The 21,276-nt window shown below is 43.2% G+C and overlaps 1 protein-coding gene and 1 pseudogene across 3 annotated transcripts in view; one reads left to right on the top strand and one right to left on the bottom strand.

Moving 5' to 3' along the window:
• Window positions 1-591: 591 nt before the first annotated feature.
• On the bottom strand, window positions 592-15,488 carry LOC311136868 (RING finger and SPRY domain-containing protein 1-like). Of its 2 annotated transcripts, none has more exons than XM_084171176.1 (15): window positions 15,121-15,488; window positions 13,931-14,376; window positions 10,312-10,364; window positions 8,988-9,100; window positions 5,775-5,901; window positions 5,230-5,288; window positions 5,022-5,088; window positions 4,819-4,950; window positions 4,458-4,573; window positions 2,924-3,067; window positions 2,728-2,839; window positions 2,465-2,567; window positions 2,175-2,327; window positions 1,938-2,042; window positions 592-1,835 (listed from the first exon to the last, which is right to left on the bottom strand). In XM_084171176.1, the coding sequence occupies exons 2-15, from the start codon at window positions 14,290-14,292 to the stop codon at window positions 1,739-1,741; spliced, it is 1,743 nt and encodes a 580-aa protein (XP_084027302.1). In that variant the 5' UTR covers window positions 14,293-14,376; window positions 15,121-15,488; the 3' UTR covers window positions 592-1,738. The 2 variants fall into 2 exon arrangements, with proteins under 2 accessions (XP_084027302.1, XP_084027303.1); XM_084171177.1 differs by having other exon boundaries at window positions 607-1,835; window positions 13,931-14,461.
• Window positions 15,489-21,276, top strand: part of LOC311136869 (PSME3-interacting protein-like) — an 18,744-nt pseudogene continuing 12,956 nt past the window's right edge. Inside the window, exons 1-5 of the transcript XR_014615455.1 lie at window positions 15,489-15,569; window positions 17,031-17,084; window positions 17,263-17,390; window positions 17,538-17,636; window positions 20,899-21,040. The product of XR_014615455.1 is annotated as a PSME3-interacting protein-like (transcript). The remainder of the gene's footprint in view (window positions 15,570-17,030; window positions 17,085-17,262; window positions 17,391-17,537; window positions 17,637-20,898; window positions 21,041-21,276) is intronic.

Here is a 21,276-nt window from a genome sequence, read left to right as displayed (position 1 = left end):
GGTGAAGAAACAGATCCCAGTTGATTAGTTCCGGAAGTACAGTAGAGTACAGTACGGTCAGGCCATAGAATTGGAAATATAATAATTTGATAGGATCTCTATGGGCCAGGCACTCAACATCGTGTAAACTGAAATTAAGGTTAAATTTAAGTGCGTTTATAAGTCCTTTATTGCAAGCATGGACTGTAAATTAATTTTCCATGTTCTGTCCCATGATAATGTAGCATTCACATCATGTAATTAATTCTGACTGATGGGTTTAGTTGTGAATGTAGCTCATGATGTAGCTGGCTAAATCATGTCAATAATAATGGCATCTTTGACAAGCAACAATGTAACATTAAAGTAACTGTCCAGTGAAAAGTTAATATTCTAATTTATACCCAAATAATGTTGACTCATCCTATAATCGTATTTGTAGTCAAAGCATACATTGGAGAAAAAACACAAACAGACCGTTTCAAAAACGCTTGCTGTGGGATGAGCTCCCATTAGTAGTGTTAATGACCAGGGTTGTTGGGGTACTCCCACACCATTTCAACACAGAAAAGCTGCTTTTTAAGATACTAATTACCATTTTTTGAAAGGAAAACTATTTCACACATTGTTTTTAATTATAGGTCATATTTCATAGAAATCTGGAAACACTGGACAGTTACTTTAATACATTTATTATTACAAATATCACAATTCAGAAAACAATGATCATTCAGTAAATCACATATTTGGGACCCCTGGGGTTACTCCGTTAAAGATGTTAAGATACAATTTCACTTTAAACTTTACTTAATTTCTTCCATGACTAATTCATTGTCTGGAATGGAGACAATTGGTCCTCCATATTGGCACACTGTGACCAAATGTAGTCATTCATACTAACAGAGGTGTGATATCTTCTGACAACAACCTGGGATTCTGAATGATTTTCCACAACCACTTCATGCTATCCTGAGAATCAAAACTATCCCAATTAGCTGTGATTTGAATAATTAATTTCAATCAACTCAATTTCATTCAATTTAGTTTTAATTGTACACAAATATAATACTTTTTGAATCACAGTTATTTTGTTAATTTTGTGAACTCATTTATAACAGAATGATTATTCAATCAACTCAGAAATGCTTCAAGTAAAGGAGAGAGCGAGAGACGGAGAGTAATAGACAAATGTGTGCTCTGTTGGTTTTGTATGATTGAGCAGGGAGTTAACATCATTGTGTTTTTGTTGTTGTGCCTTTACGTTAAGTCAGAAAACAAGATAATCACAGATACATTTCATTCATTTGAGCAGAGATACACAAGACACATTGACCAGAGCCTGAGGGAACATTAGGCAGATCCATGTGCAGATACTGTGTGAGTTTATGACATTAAGATTGATGATGGGATTCTGGAAATGCTGCTGCCTGCTAATCTCAAAATTGTCTTCCTGCCCTCTCACTCTCCCAGCACTTTCTTGCTCTCAGACCGGGTGTTGGGCCCATCTCCTTACAGAGAGAACGCTCCATGGAGTGCAGATGAAGAAAAGGTTACCCCTCCTTGTCCTATTCTCCCTACACTGTCTCTCTCCTGGGGGTCTTCGTCCCATCACTCCCTCCTCACATTAGGCCGAGGGTCCGATCACAAATCCTAGCACAGCCCCATTGTCCTATTGGTTGGGTTGATAACTTGGTTAAAGGTGATTGGAGGAGGGGAGGGTTGGGGAGGAGTGTTCATGTCTTGGTTTGGAGGTGATGTGTCAGGACACGTGTGAGATGAGTCTGACACGTGTCTGAATGTCCTGGCGACACAGCGGGCACGTCTCCAACTGTAAGGCACACTCCATACACATCCCACTAAGGAGACAGACACAAACAGAGACCATGTAAGGAGCTGTAACACACAAGCAAATGGCTAGATAGGTACAAGGGGTGAAACAGAGAGGGAAGTTGTTGTACCTGTGTCCGCAGGGTCTCAGCTCCGTATCGGCCATCTGGTCACAGCAGAGGGTGCAGCAGTTGTCTCTGATGCTCACCTGCTTGAGCAGGGCCAGGCGCCGGTGTCTGAGGAAAACACACAAGCACAGTCATGAAATGGTACATAGGAGTTCACATAATGTGCAGTTGTCCTGTTCAACCAGAGTGATCATTTAGAGTCTAACCATTTTGCTCAAAGCTCCATTAGCTCAGACTTACCTGGGAAGGATAATCTTCTCATCAGACGCCAGCGAGGCAAAGTCATTGAAGGTGCTGAACTTAACAGACGGGGGGTGGCGGAAAGGCTTCGCCCCAAAGTTAAACTCACATTGTTGGTAGGACATGAAACTTGCTGCTGCAAAGAAGCCAGACCTGAGAAAGAGATGAAGTAGAGGATATTGGATGTGGCAGTGAGTTACTGAAATGTACAGCATGTGAATACTTGTGTGGGTGCACTTTGTATTATGTCCAGAGAATGGAGCGAGCAGGAGTAGGGTGTGTATACTCACGTTGCTGAGGAGAACACCTGCTTCTCTGGGGGGAGCGGATGTCCATTCAGGTAGAAAAGCATCTGCTTCTTACCGAGGTCCAGTAGGAAACCAATGGCATCTCCTACAGATCAACAAGAGTGTAAGGCTTAAGCATAGGCTTGCAAGGGCCAGTAGCTCAGTAACAAATGTGTGTAAGCTGAGGTCCTGACAGACGTCTCCCATTACAGCCTGCCTCTCTGAGCTACAACATGAATCCTGTATGGAGTTTGGGTTGCACATACCCTCTTTCCAGCAGCGGTGGGAGTGTGGCTTACTGCGAGCGTTGTACCAGATTAGCTGCCTGCAGCCATCATATGCACACGAGTATTCATCATCTCCTATCCCATAGCCCTCCTGAAACACACACATTATGGCATTCAGTCTAGCATGAATAAACACTGCTTGCTGTGTGCATCAGTAAAGAATGTGAGCACTTACATGGTTGAGGAACTTGCTATCCTTGGTGGCCCAGCCAATCTGCATGACCCCTGAGGTGACCACAGTGACCTCATAGTACCACACGCCTGAGTCCACACAGAAGGTACAGCGGACACTCTCGAAGGAGGACGCATCGCAGCGCGCCTTGGGAGGGGAGAAAAGGGCAGATCTGTTATCTCTATGGAACACAAGTATGATACCCATCAGTATATACTCAGTTTCTTAGGTACACCACCCCGTTCACGAAAATTGATTGCTCCTACAGACAGTGAGTCACGTGGCTTTGGCTTGCTATATAAAGCAGGCAGACAGGCAACGAGGCATTCAGTTACTGTTCGATTGAACGTTAGAATGGGCAAAACGAGTGACCTAAGCAACTGAGCGTGGCGTGTTATGATCGTCAGTGCCTGGCGCGCCGGATCTAGCATCTCAGAAACGGCCGGCCTTCTGGACTTTTCACACACAATACACAACAGCGTCTAGGGTTTCCGATAATGGTGCGACAAACAAATAACATCCAGTCAGCAGCAGTCCTATGGGCGAAAACAGCTCGATGTGAGATCAAAGGAGAATGGCAAGAATCGTGCAAGCTAACAGGTGGGCCACAAACAGGCAAATAACAGCGCAGTACAACAGTGGTGTGCAGAACGGCATCTCGGAACGCACAACTCGTTGATCCTTGTCACGGATGGGCTATTGCAGCAGACGACCACACCGGGTTCCACTCCTATCAGCTAAAAACAAGAAGAAGCGGCTCCAGTGGACTCATGATCACAAACACTGGACAATTGAGGAGTGTAAAACATCGCCTGGTCCGATGAATCCCGGTTCCTGTTGCGTCATGCTGATAGCAGAGTCAGGATTTGGAGTAAGCAGCATGAGTCCATGGCCCCATCCTGCCTGGTGTCAACAGTACTGGCTGGTGGCGATGGTGTGGGGAATGTTTTCCTGGCACACGTTAGGTCCCTTGATACCAATCGAGCAACATTTGAACGCCACACCTTGAAGAATCCATGCCCCGAAGAATTCAAGCTGTTCTGGAGGCAAAGGGGGGTCCGACCTGGTACTAGATTGGTGTACCTAATAACTGGCCAGTGTAATGCTGGTATTTCCCGTGACTGGAACATATAGTATAATAATTCCTTATGTGTTCAACACAGTGTCCCTATATAAGTTGAGTTTGGATCATTCTAGTTACAAGACCACCTCTCTCCACTGCTCTGTTAGGCTTGTTACATAGTAGGGCTGGGACGATACCAGTATCACTATATGTTTTCCATGGCAAAAATGAAAACAAGACACAGACATCACTCTTTGGTCCTTTAAAACCTGCTGTATGTAAAATATTGTGTGCTATAGCTTGGACAATAAATACATGTGACTCTGAATGACAACATAATCATGTTAGTTTCCAACATTAGGGAGGTTTTCCTAAATAAGTGAAATCCGCTTCAGGTTTTGTTTCCTTGCCACAATACTAACGAGTATTGCAATATTGGTATTGTCCCGGCCCTATTACATAGACGCCCCTCACCTCGAGTCCACTGGGAGAGATCTTAAGATACTCGCTGACGTCGTTGCTGTTCAGCATGGCATTGATGTTGCTCAGGTTCACCTTCTCATAGGTGAACTGACGACCATCTTTCAGGACTGAGGAGAGGGAATGGTATAAGTCAGTCTCACACAGACACACAACGCAACAGTGTGAAAAGTCTCCTCTGTCTCCTAAATCACTCAACCAAACTCAAGCATATTCTGAAGGCACATCACACCCTGCAAGGAGCTTAAAGCCTCTTCACACAAGGAACTGCTGCTATAGCCAAGAGCACTGTCTGTTGTGTGGGGAAATCTGGATGAGAACTGTCCTCACTAACATGATGTAGTCTACTACTCACAGAGGTTATCCAGGCTCCATTGGGAACAGAAGCCGACCTGGCGCTTCAGGTAGTCTGTGTGGTCAGCCCACGATTCCAGAATCCCCAGCCGGTCACTTATACACGACTCTGACACCGTTAGCTTGTTCTCACCTGCAACAGTGAAATATGACAGTTACTAGTCCGCTTCATGGCCAATGTACAGGAGATGGGGACAAACTTACTGGTCTGTGAGAACTTCTCCAAGGCTATGAGGGCAAAGAGCATAACAGTAGGATGGGCCTCAGAACTCTGGGAACAGAGATTGACAGATAAATTAGACAAGTCTCGTCTTCATTCTACAGAAAAACGACATGCAACCCAAGTACATGACTATTGACAGTGCAGCTTGTAACAGAATTAATGATATTCTAGATCCGTGTGATCTCTCACCAGGCTCTCCAGCAGGTACTCCAGGGTTCCAGGGCTCAGGAGTCCAATGCTCGCTGGACCTGAGATATGAGACATGTGGAGTGGGCGTTAGGAGGAGAAACAATGCTCAGGGCCACAGTAAAAGCACAGGATTGCACCAAGATTACCTCAGATCTTCCAGAGAAAGAAAAGGTGTAGTTCACAGTTTGGGTTGTAAACAAACAGACATTGGTTAGTAGAGGCAACCCCTGTTGGGTATGTCAGACAGACTGTGAGTCGTTTCACCCTGACCACCCTCTCCCCAGCCTAGTGCTGCAGGCTCAGCAGAGCTGTCAGAACAAAGGCAGAGCACTTTGGCCATGTCATGACAGGCCAACTCAAACCTGCAGGATCATCACTTTCAGTTCACACTGACCACTTGATATGCTAAAAACTGGTTGAGCAGCTAGGGTCAAATAACCTGGAGCATGCGAGAGCATTTTCATATGCACACTGTAGATTCTGTGAGTTCATGAGTGTGTCTGTGTGTAAGAGAATGAGGGAGATCAGGTTGCATTCACACTCACCAGCCAGTTTCTCAGCCAGGCAGCCCAGTACAGCTGTAGTGTTGCGGTGCTTAGAAGGGATGACGGCATCCTGGCGGGCCACAGTGGAACTCAGGCTCAGCATCCCGGACAGCTTCTGTAGAGCGTCCTAACAAAGGGAAACAAGCACTGTTATGAAAGCCCAACACAGAAAAACCTTTACATCGTCAATGTTCCAATCTACTTAATACCCACTTTTTCTGTAGGCATATATCTCATAAAATGGGTAAAGCAACAGGCTACACTGACTATATGATAAACAAGAACACTGAATCCCTCTCAATACACAGTAACAATTCTGAGCCAAGACTGTGGGTTTTTCTTTTTCAAAAGAAGAATCTTTAAGAGACAAAGAAAACAGTGATGACTCAAAGCAGAGAAAGAAACTAAAAGTTGGCCTCCAGTGGAAAAACACTGTACTTTACAATAAGATTGGCGTGTTGTGATCAGCTGCTCTCAAGGAGTGCGTAGGAGTGGATAGTCATGCTTTGGGAATTTGCGCTTTGAATTTGAGTTCTGTGTAGGCATTAGACAAGGAAGATAGATCGTAGAGGCATTACAGGTAGGGCCCTATAAAATCAGTTTAATATTTTCCCGATTCCATTTAGTTTTTCCCCAAATTCAGTTTTCTCCTTTCTGTTTTTCCCTGTTTTTTTCAGGTTTCCGCCCTCAAAATCACACTTTGTTTATAGAAAAACTAAATTGAATGTTCTAAGTCCACAAGAATGAATAAACCACATCAGTATTTACCCTTTAAATCAACTGCGCACCAGCCAGAGACCGTCGTTTGGTCAGCGATGTTTCTGTAGCGCTCATGTGAATGCAGTGGGTGCACCCGTTAACTTTCCTTCGCAAGTGGCTGAAACGCTCTCACCGGAGAAAGCATCCGAGTGAGCAAAATAGCGCCCCTCTATCTTACTATACACTGAATGTACAAAACATTACACATGCTCTTTCCATGACATAGACTGACCAGGTGAATCCAGGTGAAAGCTATGATCCCTTATTGATGTCACCTGTTAAATAAACTTCAATCAGTGTAGATGAAGGGAAGGAGATGGGTTAAAGAAGGATTTTTAAGCCTTGAGACAATTGATACATGGATTATGTATGTGTGCCATTCAGAGGGTGAATGGGCAAGACAAAATATTTAAGTGTCTTTGAACGGGGTATGCTAGTAGGTGCCAGGCGCACCGGTTTGAGTGTGTCAAGAACTGCAGCGCTGCTGGGTTTTTAACGCCCAACAGTTTCCCGTGTGTATCAAGAATGGTCCACCACCCAAAGGATATCCAGCCAACTTGACACAACTGTGGGAAGCATTGGAGTCAACATGGGCCAGCATCCCCGTGGAACGTTTGACACCTTGTAGAGTCTATGCCCCGACGAATTGAGGCTGTTATGAGGGCAAAAAGGGGTGCAACTCATTATTAGGAAGGTGTTCCTAATGTTTTGTACACTCAGTGTATGTAGCTCATGTATCTGACGCATTGCCATACTCTTTTTGGCCAGACAGCATCAGACTTGGGCTACACATACATGTCCTCTGCCTCGACGACAATGGCAGCATTATCAGTATTTTTACTAAAGAAATGCGTATTGTATCCACCTAGAGTCTAAGGGCCCGGGGCTGGGTTTCTACTAAGCTAACCTTGTCGAAAACCAGGCTTCCCTAATACGGGGAAGTCTGGGGAAGTTCATGGCAGAAAAATAGCTAAATAGGGGTGGAGACCTGGTATAAATCAGTGACACCTCACAACATGTCAAACCAATCAAATGCCTTGCGTGGGTGGAGCTCCAATAGTGCTCACTAGATTAGTATCGTAGGTGCAACAGTGCGTGACGATTATTTTTACAGTCTATTGTAAGGATAATCGCTGATTAAAACCCCATCAAAATATGTTGATGTATGTCAACTGTGTATAAAGGACACCTCACAAAACAGAAGGAAAAAAAATCCTCCAGGTTTTCAGAAAATGTCTGCAATGTTGCAAACTACCATACGGAACAACTCTGCAAAATTTGTCCTTCCTGGTCTGAAAACAGTGCTGAACATAACATGTAGCACCAACAGGCCCGTGGGGGGAGGGTTCTTGAAATGTAACATCCAATCAAAATCCTGCCACTTGGAGCCAGCGGACCATTCAAACCGTTTTTTCAATTCAAAATCCTCCAGACCTCCAAGGGAGGCGTGACAGCGACATCATTTTTAGGTATGGCATTGCCAAAGTGAGACTACTACTAAGCTAACATATGGATTTTTTTAAAGATGGTCATACATTTACATTTACATTTTAGTCATTTAGCAGACGCTCTTATCCAGAGCGACTTACAGGAGCAATTAGGGTTAAGTGCCTTGCTCAAGGGCACATCGACAGATTTTTCCCCTAGTTGGCTCGGGGATTAGAACCAGCGACCTTTCGGTTACTGGCACAATGCTCTTAACCACTAAGCTACCTGCCGCCCATACCAAGGATAATTTATGTATTTGATTTGGAATTTTAGGACCCCTGTATATTATCTTTCCATAGGGGGGGCTTATTAATTTGTAGGCCAAACCGTTTCCGTGAGAAGACAGATTTCAAGATGTCTCCTGGTCTGACAAACACCGCTGTAGCACTGCCACCTTCCACCGCGGATTCTGAAAGTAGACATCGGCTGATGCGGTGGATAGAGACGCGGCCCATGCAAAAAAACATCTCTACCTTAACATGGGGATTTTTAAAAATTATTTATTATGCCTCGAGCAGAGCTTGGAGGGGCCTCAAGCGGATAAATTATTTAATTTTTATCCCCAGCTCATGAGGCCCCTTGATGATGTGAGGCCTGAGGCAATTGCCTATTCTGCCTAATGGTAAGTCCGCCCCAGTACGGTTGTCATTACATTAGCATCATCGCTAATGGCTACACAGAATGGTAGACAAACACACACACACATACAGGGGCATTCCTGTGAAGTTGCCTCTTCAGAAAGTTTTCGGAAAATATGAATTACTGATGTATTTTATTGATGTCTTATGATAATCTTGGGCAAGTTAATGCATTTTCTAATAACTTGAATACATTTAGTTGATTTCCTACATTTCAATACATTTTTGAATATTGTTGAAATCCTTTTTAATGTCTGGATTTTGTCCACGTTCTCCGGAACGCAGATTTTATAGGGCCCTAGAGACCCAGATGGTAACTAGTACTTACTTTTGTGGGCAGTGGGCACTCGTCAAGCAGCAGGGTGATCACAGCTGGTCCCAACGGGTCGTCCAGTGGTATCACCCGAATCAGAGACTGGACCACCTCCAACCAGCCATCATCTTAGGAAAGCACAGGGGATGGGGCAGGGGAGGGAGTGGAGGTGAGCAAAACTGGTAATTAACAGCCCCATTGCTCCTTGTAGTTGTCACACTTGATGCAGATATGCGGTCTGTGAGGTTGTGTCTAAGCATGTCTGCTTGGGGGCTTTCTTGTGCATCATCACTCAACTGACCAGAAACCAAAACTAATTTACTGTTGAATTCTATTGAAAGTGAGGAATTGTTTGGGGTTTCTCTTCCTCCTGGCCATCCTTAATTCAAAAGAATTGACACATTTCTAACTTTTCCCTGTGATCCGACTATGCAACCTACTGTATATTTCCTTCTGTGGCAACAGCAGCACATACGGCAGATGTATTTTACAGATATCCACAACATCATTGTGTAACAACATTAGAAAAGTTGAAATGCGGTGGTGAATAAAATACTTGTGACCCTTTATATCCCACCACCAGCTATCCCATTCCTATCCTACTAACCCACTCCTATCCCTGATAACAGGCCCTGGAATAACTCCATTCTTCCCTTTCCATAGCAGAGAGTCAACACCTGACTGCCCTGCCCCAAACCTACAACTCTCTCAACCATCAAAGGAATAGATGCACATATAAATAAAGTAAACAGCACACAGTCGTGGCAATGAGAGGGGACGAGACAGGCTGGCGGGCAGGATACAGTAGTTAAGACCCAGTCAGGCCCTGCTAAATCCACCTCTTAGATACCAGCCAAAGAAAGGCTCAGACCTGCCACTCACTAGCATAATGCTCTGGAACCATGGGTCTGGTTCTCAAAATGAATAGCCTTAACGGGGAATAGTAAAAGGTTACAAACAAGGCTCAGTAATGTAGAATGAACACATTCTAGCTGAAGGATCAGATGAGATTGACTAATAGGCAGGCACAAAGGCATTTCATTATGGCCTGATCTCAGGGACTGACTGGGAAGCCTGCATTAGTATCATTATGTTGGCTAGAAGAGCCTTGAACAACCTTAAGATCCACTAGTCATGGATATCTGTCGGTTACAGCTGACAAGAGGACTCACTAATTACTTCATTTAACACAGAGGAGATAAAGCAACAGAGGACAGAGTTCCTCTTACTGTTCTCATACTGAAGAAAATGGCAGTATCTTTCTTGAGAAATCTAGTCTGAAATCCATGTATTACATCATCATTGCTCATATACAGTACCATAAGTACATCTGTCTTACCTGTTTCTGCCATCTCATGCAGCGTGATCATGGAGTAGGGGGGCTCTTGGTCACTGAAAAAAAACAAAATGTGATGGTGAACAAAGAATCTTGTGACAATGAAGTTCAAGCATTGGTAAGTATTTTGCTCTAAGCAGTTACGAAATTTAGATGACAAGTCGGAGGCAGAGAGAGTGGAGCAGTGTGATGGATGGGCGTGCGACTGTTGTCGTTTTGTCTGTGAGCGAGACTGGTCCACCGGCCTCCCTCACCCTGCCTGTAAATCTGACCACTGACAGCAGTCAAACTGATCCCTGGGGAACTGATCCTGGATAACCCCAGAGGAGAATCTGTCTTCAACTCCATCATCAAATCAAATCTTATTGGCTGCATACACATATTTTGTGGCTGTTATCACAGGTGCAATGCTTATGTTTTTAGCTCCAACAGTGCAGTAATACCTAACAATACACACAAATACCAAAAATAAAAAGAAATTAAGAAATATCAGTCTGGAAAATAAATATATATAAATAATGGTGTGAATAGACAGTATGGACAGTATATGAATAGAAAGGTGTGTACAGCAGTAGTTATATAGGATGAGCCTTGACTAATCTCGTTTGTCCAGAAGTAAAATTATTGCGACATTTTGTAATTTCCTTTTTTCCTTCTGGGGGGGAATGGCATGAACAATTGTGATTACTTTTGTGCAAAGAAAGGAGGCGACGTCTCCTCCCTGCAAACGGAAACTCTAAGCCAAACCCCTCTCTTCCGCTAATTTCACCCGTGTTTATCGTGGGGAATAATTTTTTGTGGAAGCTGTTTATCATCCGCACATGAGCTTGAAAATTACTGCACCAGTTTAAGTACTGCCTTCGCCCAATCCTGATTCATCCAAATAATCAATGAGGAAAACCCCAAACCAGGAACTACTGCTGCTCGTAATTTAATCTGTCCACGAGAGATTAAGCCTTGACTAGAACGTATATATAAATTATATACACTGAACAAAAATATAAACGCAACATGTAAAGTGCTGGTCCCGTGTTTCATGAGCTGAAATAAAATTGGAATAAAATAAAATAAAACTCAGCAAATTGGATGTAGTCTATCACAGTGCCATCCGTTTTGTCTCCAAAGCCCCATACGCTACCCACCACTGTGACCTGTACGCTCTTGTTGGCTGGTCCTCACTACATGTTCGTCGTCAAACCCACTGGCTCCAGGCCATCTATAAATCATTGCTAGGCAAATCCCCGCCTTATCTTAGCTCATTGGTCACCATAGCAGCACCCACCCGTAGTCTGCGCTCCAGCAGGTATATCTCACTGGTCATTCCCAAAGCCAACACCTCCTTTGGCCGCCATTCCTTCCAGTTCTCTGCTGCCAATGACTGGAACGAATTGCAAAAATCTCTGAAGCTGGAGACTCTTATCTCCCTCACTAACTTTAAGCATCAGTTGTCAGAGCACCTTACCGATCACTGCACCTGTACACAGCCCATCTGAAATTAGCCCACCCAACTACCTCATCCCTATATTGTTATTTATTTTGCTCTTTTGCACCCCAGTATCTCTATTTGCACATAATCTCTTGCACATCTAGCATTCCAGTGTTAATACTATTGTAATTATTTTGCACTATAGCCTATTTATTGCCTTACCTCCATAACTTGCTACATTTGCACACACTGTATATATATTTTCTGTTGTATTTTTGACTTTATGTTTTTTACCCCATATGTAACTCTGTGTTGTTTTTATCGCACTGCTTTGCTTTATCTTGGCCAGGTCGCAGTTGTAAATGAGAACTTGTTCTCAACTGGCTTACCTGGTTAAATAAAGGTGAAATAAAAAAAAAATAAAAAAAAGATCCCAGATATTTTCCATATGCACAGAAAGCTTATTTCTTTCAAATGTTGTGCACAAATTTGTTTACATCCATTTTAGTGAGCATTTTCTCCTTTGTCAAGATAATCCATCCACCTGACAGGTGTGGCATATCAAGAAGCATGATCATTACACAGATGCACCTTGTGCTGGGGACAATAAAAGGCCACTAAAATGTGCAATTTTGTCACACAACACAATGCCACAGATGTCTCAAGTTTTGAGGGAGCGTGCAATTGGCATGCTGACTGCAGTAATGTCCACCAGAGCTGTTGCCAGAGAATTGAATGTTAATTTCTCTATCATAAGCCGCCTCCAACGTCCTTTTAGAGAATTTGGCAGTACAACCAACCGGCCTCACAACTGCAGACCACATGTAAACACGCCAGCCCAGGACCTCCACACCTCTTCACCTGCGGGATTGTCTGAGGGGTGGGTGTGCTCAGGAGTATTTATGTCTGTAATAAAGCCCCTTTGTAGGAAAAAACTCATTCTGATTGGCTCCCCAGTGGGTGGGCCTGGCTCCCAAGTGGGTGGGAGGCCCAGTCATTGTGTTTATGTCTTTGTGAATGAAGTGGGTAAAACAGCATGTAAACGTTATTAAAGTGACCAGTGTTCAATGACTATGTACATAGGGCAGCAGTCTCTTAGGTGCAGGGCAGAGTATCGGGTGGTAGCTAGCTAGTAACAGTTATTACTAAGGTTCAGGGCAGGGTGTAGGCCGGCTAGTGGTGACTATTTAACAGTCTGATAGCCTGGAGATAGCGGTCCCTCGGTCCCAGCTTTGATGCACATGTACTGTCTCCGCCTTCTGGATTGAAGCGGGGTGAACAGGCCATGGTTCGGGTGGCTGAGGTCATTGATGATCTTTTTGGCCTGCCTGTGAAACCAGGTACTGTAGATGTCCTAGAGGCCAGGCAGTGTGCCCCGGGTCATGCGTTGGGCTGCGGATTTGGATGGTGGAATTGCCGTACATTTACATTTTCGTAATTTAGCAGACGCTCTTATCCAGAGCGACTTACAGTTAGTGAGTGCATACATTATTTTATTATTTTATTTTTTCATTCTGGCCCCCCGTGGGAATCGAACCCACAACCCTGGCGTTGCAAACGCCATGCTCTACCAACTGAGCTAGCTCTACCAACTGCCGGCCATTCCCTCCCCTACCCTGGACGACGCTGGGCCAATTGTGCGCCGCCCCATGGGTCTCCCGGTCTCGGCCGGCTACGACAGAGCCTGGATTCGAACCAGGATCTCTAGTGGCACAAAGTCCCGAGGCTTAGACCACTGCGCCACACCGTACAAGGCGGTGATACAGCCCAACAGCATGCTCTCAATGGTGCATCTGTAGAAGTTTGTGAGGGTCTTAGGGGCCAAGCCGAATTTCTTCATTACATTGTAAATCAGACCAAGAACTCTCTAGCTCTGAGGGGAGGTGTTCTGTCAGTCTAAACACTATTGACAGGGTTCTGAGGGAGCAGATGAGGCTGTCTGGAGGATAACAACACCTCAATGACCAACAAGCTTTCACCAAGACTTAGGCCTATCCCGAGTGAGAGCTTACACACCCCTCAACATCTCGAGACCATGTTAATGTCTGAAGTGCCAACACAAGGGCTTGCATAATCTGAACAAACTGTACTACAGTCCTGATACATAATGTTCAACTACATTTGTGAAGGGAAGCAAAGTGTATTATGCATGCCATGGCCACTTGCTTGGTTGGAAATTACATTTCAAACACTTACTTGTCAACTAGAGTCCTGATCACAGCAAGTGTGTCCAGCACCAGCCCGTCCACATTTTGTTTCTTCCGGCGGGGTTCATGGGGTCCCCGGCCACGGCGGGGCGGTCTGACAGGGTCCCGGGGCCGACTGCTTCGTGCCTCCGGGGGATCAGCAGCGGTGTGATCAACTCGCCTGAGCTGACCGCGATTTGCCGATCCATCCTCCACATCACTGTCTTCTCTACAAACACAGCTGTTTCCCATGGTTCTGGTTGTCCCGAGGCTTTCCCAAACCCGTACTGAATGTAGCTGCTCCAAAGAGAGCAGTAGAACCTGTGCAAGGCTCCTGCTGGCACAGAATGCAATCCAGGAAGCTACTATCATATCATTTGGAGCACTCGTGGAGGAGTCTCATGATGATCCGGGTGGGGACGTCAGTCATGGTGCTACTCTGCAGATGGATGGCAACTAGGAGGAGTGGCACAGATCAGCAGTGTTACAGTGAACAATAATCATCATACAGGAAGTCCACCTGCACTTTCCAAACTCTGACCTGTGTAAAATAACATTTATAAAAATAAGACATGTTCAAGATAAACAAAATGCACTGCAAAATGAAAATATGTAGCTAGCTAGTGTTGTTGATTAACATTACAGAATATACTAGTTAGCTAACATTATCTATGGCTATTTGGTACAGTTTAGTTGTTATATTTCAGTCAAATTTACCTGGCTAGCTAACGTTAGTTAGATAAGCTTGTTATTACTAATTTATGCCAAGGCTAAATTGACTGGCTGTAACAACAGTCATGTGGAAACTGCTAATGCGAGTTAGCTGTCTTTTTTTATTGAACCTTTATTTAACTGGTTAGCAGCTAACGTTCACGTTACACCAAAGATACTGGTAACGTTATATAGCTAACCCTTTTGTCTGTGATTACACTGTTGACCCCACTTGAAGCTATTGTATATTCTGAGCGAAGTTCTATTTAACTGTAGCTAACTAAAATTAGTTTAACGTTACCAAATTAGCAAGCTAACCTGCTGATGGCTAGTCAGATAACTAGCTAACTAAATAGCTAGCATTAGCCATTTCTCACACCCCCATGTTAAATGACAACATGAAATGTGGCTAGGCTAGCTAAATTAGCTCTCTTGAGATGCCTGTTGGTTCTATATGGGCGTGAAAATAATAGCTCGCGAGCTACTTACCTTGCAAAGGAGCTGGTGATGTCTTCCGCTAGCTAGCTAACTAGTTACGACAACAATTGTCAGGATGAATATGCCTCTGAAAAGCTTTACGAAAAAAGCTTTTACGTTAAACTAGCTATCTACCTGTTAGCCAAGCTAGCTAGGTAGCTAACTAAACAAAAAGGGGAGCTTGCTAACGCGAACTGGCAAACTAGTTAGCTAGTTAACATTCACATTTAATCTGCTCTTTATTGATTCAATCGGGTATAACGCCATCAAACCCATTTGTTTAATTTCGTGTACGGCTGTACTGATAACTAGCCTAGTTCCGTAGCGTCAGCTACCCCCCCCATCTGATCAGCTGTCATCAGGGCAGGAGCTCTTCGACTGAATGGGTGGTGGTGATGTCAATGCCAATGGAAGTTTTCTCAACATTCAACACATGAATATCCAGCATTCTTCTACAACCAGTAAATTATAGTCTTATAATTTAGGATGTGTAATATGTATGTGCAAACGAGATTGTTTTACAGGTAGCCTAAATTAAAATAAAGTATGTGCGTGTATTCAACAACAGCCTTCAGATGTATTATCAGCATACCGGTAGTTATTTTACTCTGAAAATGTATACAATTATACTGCAGTTAAAATTATGGTTCGGTTACTGGAGATACAAAAATAATCTTCCACACAATTTTGATTACACAGTGGACGCTATATAACTATTTATTATCATAGATTGCTACAATTATTCAGACCATTGAACCTCGATTGAAACTATCGCCGTTGGTTCTTCACAAAATATAGTATGCGCGGAGCATATTTACTGTGACACGAGGCTCCGTGGATTAGGTAAAATTTACATAACCAGCTAGCTAGCTATGTTGTTGTTTTTGTGCTAACTATTACGTTTAAAATATTTTTTTTACACAATGTACCATCATTGGTTAAGTTGTGAACTATTGCAATCATTTTCGAACCTCTTATGTTTTTGTTTGGTATTGCCAAGCTTTATCACCGAGCTGCGTGCTGGCTAGTTTAGCTAACAGTGTTGTCACAGAGTTTTTAAACTGTAGCTAGTATGTTTGGTGTTGGCTACTAGAAAGCTCTCTGTAGCTACACAATGTTTCCCCCCCCCCCCCCCCCCCCACATTTTAGCTAGATTGCTGCGTTAGCTAACGTTAACGTTTAATTTCTATTCGTGTGTCATTTCCAATTGTTTAGCTAATCCATAATCTTGATTTCAACCCGTAAACTATGAGTGACCAGTTAGGATAGGATATAGATAACCTAGCCATTAGGTATCAATTTAGGCCTAACGGTTAGTACTTTTGTACAGTGGTTCCCAACCAGTTTCGGTTACTCTACCATCAATTTAGTTTTGCTCTGCCCGGAGTACCCCAGAGTGAGGTACCCCCCTCGTGCATTTTACCAGTAAACCTATGGTCTCATGAGTATTCTCAAGTACCCCCTGTGCGGATAGGCCAAGTACCCGCAGGAACGACTTGTTTAGTAGGTAATGTTATACCCAGATACTTCTCTGGAAACGCAAGTTACACAAATAGAATAAGAGTATCAACCATAATAAAGACAACCCATACTTCAGTCATTTGTTTGATGATGTATGATTGGTAGAAGCTAGCTAAAATATAATATGACAGCTAGCTATCTACACTAGCTACAAACACATTTCTTGAATCGACCACTAGAGGGAGGCATAGCCTCATAGATTGTCAACAGGCTGCAATGTTTTTACTTTATATTTTACGAAGTTTATACTCTAACCAACCATGTAGTGTTGTGTGTATCTATTTTAAGACTCTTATACTCTAATTGTTAATCTGACTTCCTACATTTCTCCCTTTTTCCTTTGCATTCATACGTTTTACTGCATTTTTCAACACATTACTCTGTTATTTTCTATTCAACAGATGATTTCTTGACTTGGTGTATGTGGTCTACTTGATTGAGTTGAGACAAATAAAGTAAGTTCTCAATCTCCACTGTATACCTCTATTTTGATGGATCCAAAAAATCATCACTTTGATCAACGTTAACTCTTTAATAGTATAGTATTCTTAACATGTTTTTCAGTTAGTCTATTGTGGATGCTACATGCTGCTGTTTAAGATCAGATTTGTGCATGTACCTTTTATTTTCAAGGAGGGAGATGGCAGCGGCCGGGGGCGTAGACCTCAGTCGGAAATTTGTGTCAGAGACTGAGATTGAGGAGAAGAGGAAGCAAAGACAGGAGGAATGGGAAAAAGTTAGGAAGCCAGAGGACCCAGAGGGTAAGACATCTGCCACAATAACTCCTCTCTTCCTCAAAAAATGCACACAGACACAAGCAATATTTTACATCATGCCTGTACACTTGTCTTCTCTAAACATCTGCATGTCTCTGGTTTCTGTGTGTTTGTGCTGTCTCCCTGACACAGAGGCTCCTGAGGAAGAGTATGATGGGCGTTCACTCTTTGAGCGGCTACAGGAGCAGAAGGACAAGAAGCAGGAGGAGTACGATGAGCAGTTTAAATTCAGTAAGGGTTCCTCTCATTTCTTTGTCCCTCTCCACTTTCCTTCCTACCACATTCTGGGACGTCACATTGGCTGTCTCAGATTAAATTGTCATATTTCTCGCATATATGGAATGGATAGTCAGATCAGCGTTTCCCCTATGATTACTTTCAGCGGGGGGGGGGGTTATGTTTTTGGTAGAACGACTGTGAGATGGTCACTTCTGGTGACTTTTTAAAAGGAAATTCTACTCCAAAATGCAAATCTCATTCGCGCCACTGCTCACTCTGTTTTCTACAAATATATTGCAACTTGTCACTCTGATCTTAAAGGGTTAGTGCAAGATTTTGAGTAGGTGTGTCCAAACCTTTGACTGGTAGTGTGTGTGTGTGTATATATATATATAAGTAGAAAAGGGGCTTATTTGCCAAAATCTCGCAATATCCCCTTAAAAGCGTGTCTCTGCAGAAATATATATATATATATATATATATATATATATATATATATATATATATATATAGTGAGGGAAAAAAGTATTTGATCCCCTGCTGATTTTGTACGTTTGCCCACTGACAAAGACAGTCTATAATTTTAATGGTAGGTTTATTTGAACAGTGAGAAACAGAATAACAACCAAAAAATCCAGAAAAATGCATGAAAAAAATGTTATGAATTTATTTGCATTTTAATGAGGGAAATAAGTATTTGACCCCTCTGCAAAACATGACTTAGTACTTGGTGGCAAAACCTTGTTGGCAATCACAGAGGTCAGACGTTTCTTGTAGTTGGTCACCAGGTTTGCATACATCTCAGGAGGGATTTTGTCCCACTCCTCTTTGCAGATCTTCTCCAAGTCATTAAGGTTTCGAGGCTGACGTTTAGCAACTCAAACCTTCAGCTCCCTCCACAGATTTTCTATGGGATTAAGGTCTGGAGACTGGCTAGGCCACTCCAGGACCTTAATGTGCTTCTCCTTGAGCCACTCCTTTGTTGCCTTGGCTGTGTGTTTTGGGTCATTGTCATGCTGGAATACCCATCCACGACCCATTTTCAATGCCTTGGCTGAGGGAAGGAGGTTCTCACCCAAGATTTGACGGTACATGGCCCCGTCCATCGTCCCTTTGATGCGGTGAAGTTGTCCTGTCCCCTTAGCAGAAAAACACCCCCAAAGCATAATGTTTCCACCTTCATGTTTGACGGTGGGGATGGTATTCTTGGGGTCATAGGCAGCATTCCTCCTCCTCCGAACACGGCAAGTTGAGTTGATGCCAAAGAGCTCGATTTTGGTCTCATCTGACCACAACACTTTCACCCAGTTCTCCTCTGAATCATTCAGATGTTCATTGGCAAACTTCAGACGGGCATGTATATGTGCTTTTTTGAGCAGGGGGACCTTGCGGGCGCTGCAGGATTTCAGTCCTTCACGGCGTAGTGTGTTACCAATTGTTTTCTTGGTGACTATGGTCCCAGCTGCCTTGAGATCATTGACAAGATCCTCCCGTGTAGTTCTGGGCTGATTCCTCACCGTTCTCATGATCATTGCAACTCCACGAGGTGAGATCTTGCATGGAGCCCCAGGCCGAGGGAGATTGACAGTTCTTTTGTGTTTCTTCCATTTGCGAATAATCGCACCAACTGTTGTCACCTTCTCACCAAGCTGCTTGGCGATGGTCTTGTAGCCCATTCCAGCCTTGTGTAGGTCTACAATCTTGTCCCTGACATCCTTGGAGAGCTCTTTGGTCTTGGCCATGGTGGAGAGTTTGGAATCTGATTGATTGATTGCTTCTGTGGACAGGTGTCTTTTATACAGGTAACAAGCTGAGATTAGGAGCACTCCCTTTAAGAGTGTGCTCCTAATCTCAGCTCGTTACCTGTATAAAAGACACCTGGGAGCCAGAAATCTTTCTGATTGAGGGGGGGTCAAGTACTTATTTCCCTCAATAAAATGCAAATCAATTTATAACATATTTGACATGCGTTTTTCTGGATTTTTTTGTTGTTATTCTGTCTCTCACTGTTCAAATAAACCTACCATTAAAATTATAGACTGATAATTTCTTTGTCAGTGGGCAAACGTACAAAATCAGCAGGGGATCAAATACTTTTTTCCCTCACTGTATATATATATATTTATTTATTTCTGCAGAGACACGCTTTTAAGGGGATAGTGCGAGATTTTGGCAAATAAGCCCCTTTTCTACTTACCCAGAGTCAGATGAACTCATGGATACCATTTTTATGGTATCCGTGATACCGTGCAGTTTGAAGGAAGTTGAAGGTAGTTTCGCAAGCCATTTCTAACTAGCGTTAGTTAGCAACTTCCCTCAAACTGCACGCAGATAAATAAAAATGGTATCCATGAGTTCATCTGACTGGGTAAGTAGAAAAGGGGCTTATTTGCCAAAATCTCGCACTATCCCCTTAAAAGCGTGTCTCTGCAGAAATATATATATATATATATATGTACACTACCAGTGAAAAGTTTGGACACACCTACTCATTACATTTACATTTTAGTCATTTAGCAGACGCTCTTATCCAGAGCGACTTACAGTTAGTGAGTGCATACATTTTCATACTGGCCCCCCGTGGGAAACGAACCCACAACCCTGGCGTTGCAAGCGCCATGCTCTACCAACTGAGCTACAGGGGACCGTTCAAGGGTTTTTCTTTATTTTAAATTTTTTTTACATTGTAGAATAATATTAAAGACATCAAAACTATGAAATAACACATATGGACTCATGTAGTAACCAAAAAAGTGTTAAACAAATCAAAATATATTTGAGATTCTTCAAATAGCCACCCTTTGCCTTGATGACAGCTTTGCACACTCTTGGCATTCTCTCAACCAGCTTCACTGGTCAGAGTCTGGACCTGTTGAGGACAAAGTATTTGTTGCTCTGGGTGTGTGTATATGTGCACATTTTTATATTATGAACCTGTTTATGTGAACAGATGGAACTATGTAATACATCAGAAGAGGAGCAGGAGGAGAATATTATCTAGTCTTGGGAATGACTCGAGCCTGCTTCCTGGCATAGCAGCTTCCCTGCTTTTCAGTTTCCCTGGTGACCAGCCTACTATTAGTAGTTACCCTTGTGGCCATATGTGTCTTGTAAAGCTGTACAGAAAATAGAAAAGGTGTTGTTTTGTATTTTCATATGAAATAACCCTTCTCCAACTCCCTTGGCCTTAAGTTGAAATGATCAGAGAGTATTGTTGTATTGGTACTACAGTGCTTAGATATTTTTTCCATAGAAATGTGTCTTTTCACCACAGAGAACATGGTGAAAGGCCTGGATGAGGATGAGTCTCACTTCTTGGATGAGGTCTCCAGGCAACAGAGCCTGGTGGAGAAACAACGCAGAGATGAGGAGATGCATGAACTAAAAGAGTACAGAATATCCTTTAAGTTTCAGCTGTATACTCACTCCATCACTGTAATCACACACGCAGCAAAAACACAGTGTATCCATTTTCATGTCATTTTATTGTTGGAAAAATTCTGTCAATAGGGCAACATTAAAAGCCAATCTATGCTTGATCCGAAAATGTAGTCGGAGGCTTCGTATGAAGGGTGTGATGCAAAGTGGCGGAGCCTCTAGAGGCATGCAGGGGCCAAATCAAGCTCCGTACCGCATTTGTAACAATGTGGAG

The sequence above is a fragment of the Coregonus lavaretus genome (genome assembly GCF_964263955.1).
Source record: "Coregonus lavaretus genome assembly, chromosome: 11".
Taxonomy (NCBI): domain Eukaryota; kingdom Metazoa; phylum Chordata; class Actinopteri; order Salmoniformes; family Salmonidae; genus Coregonus; species Coregonus lavaretus.
This window is presented reverse-complemented; position numbering and strand designations above follow the sequence as displayed.

Excerpts from the sequence above, each read along its gene's own strand:
- LOC311136868 (XM_084171176.1), bottom strand. The coding sequence starts at position 14,292 with ATGATAGTAGCTTCCTGGATTGCATTCTGTGCCAGCAGGAGCCTTGCA. Across the intron at positions 10,365-13,930 it reads ATCAGGACTCTAGTTGACAA|TGACCAAGAGCCCCCCTACT; the intron begins GTAAGTGTTTGA and ends GTTTTTTTTCAG. Across the intron at positions 4,951-5,021 it reads GGAGAAGTTCTCACAGACCA|GTGAGAACAAGCTAACGGTG; the intron begins GTAAGTTTGTCC and ends TCACTGTTGCAG.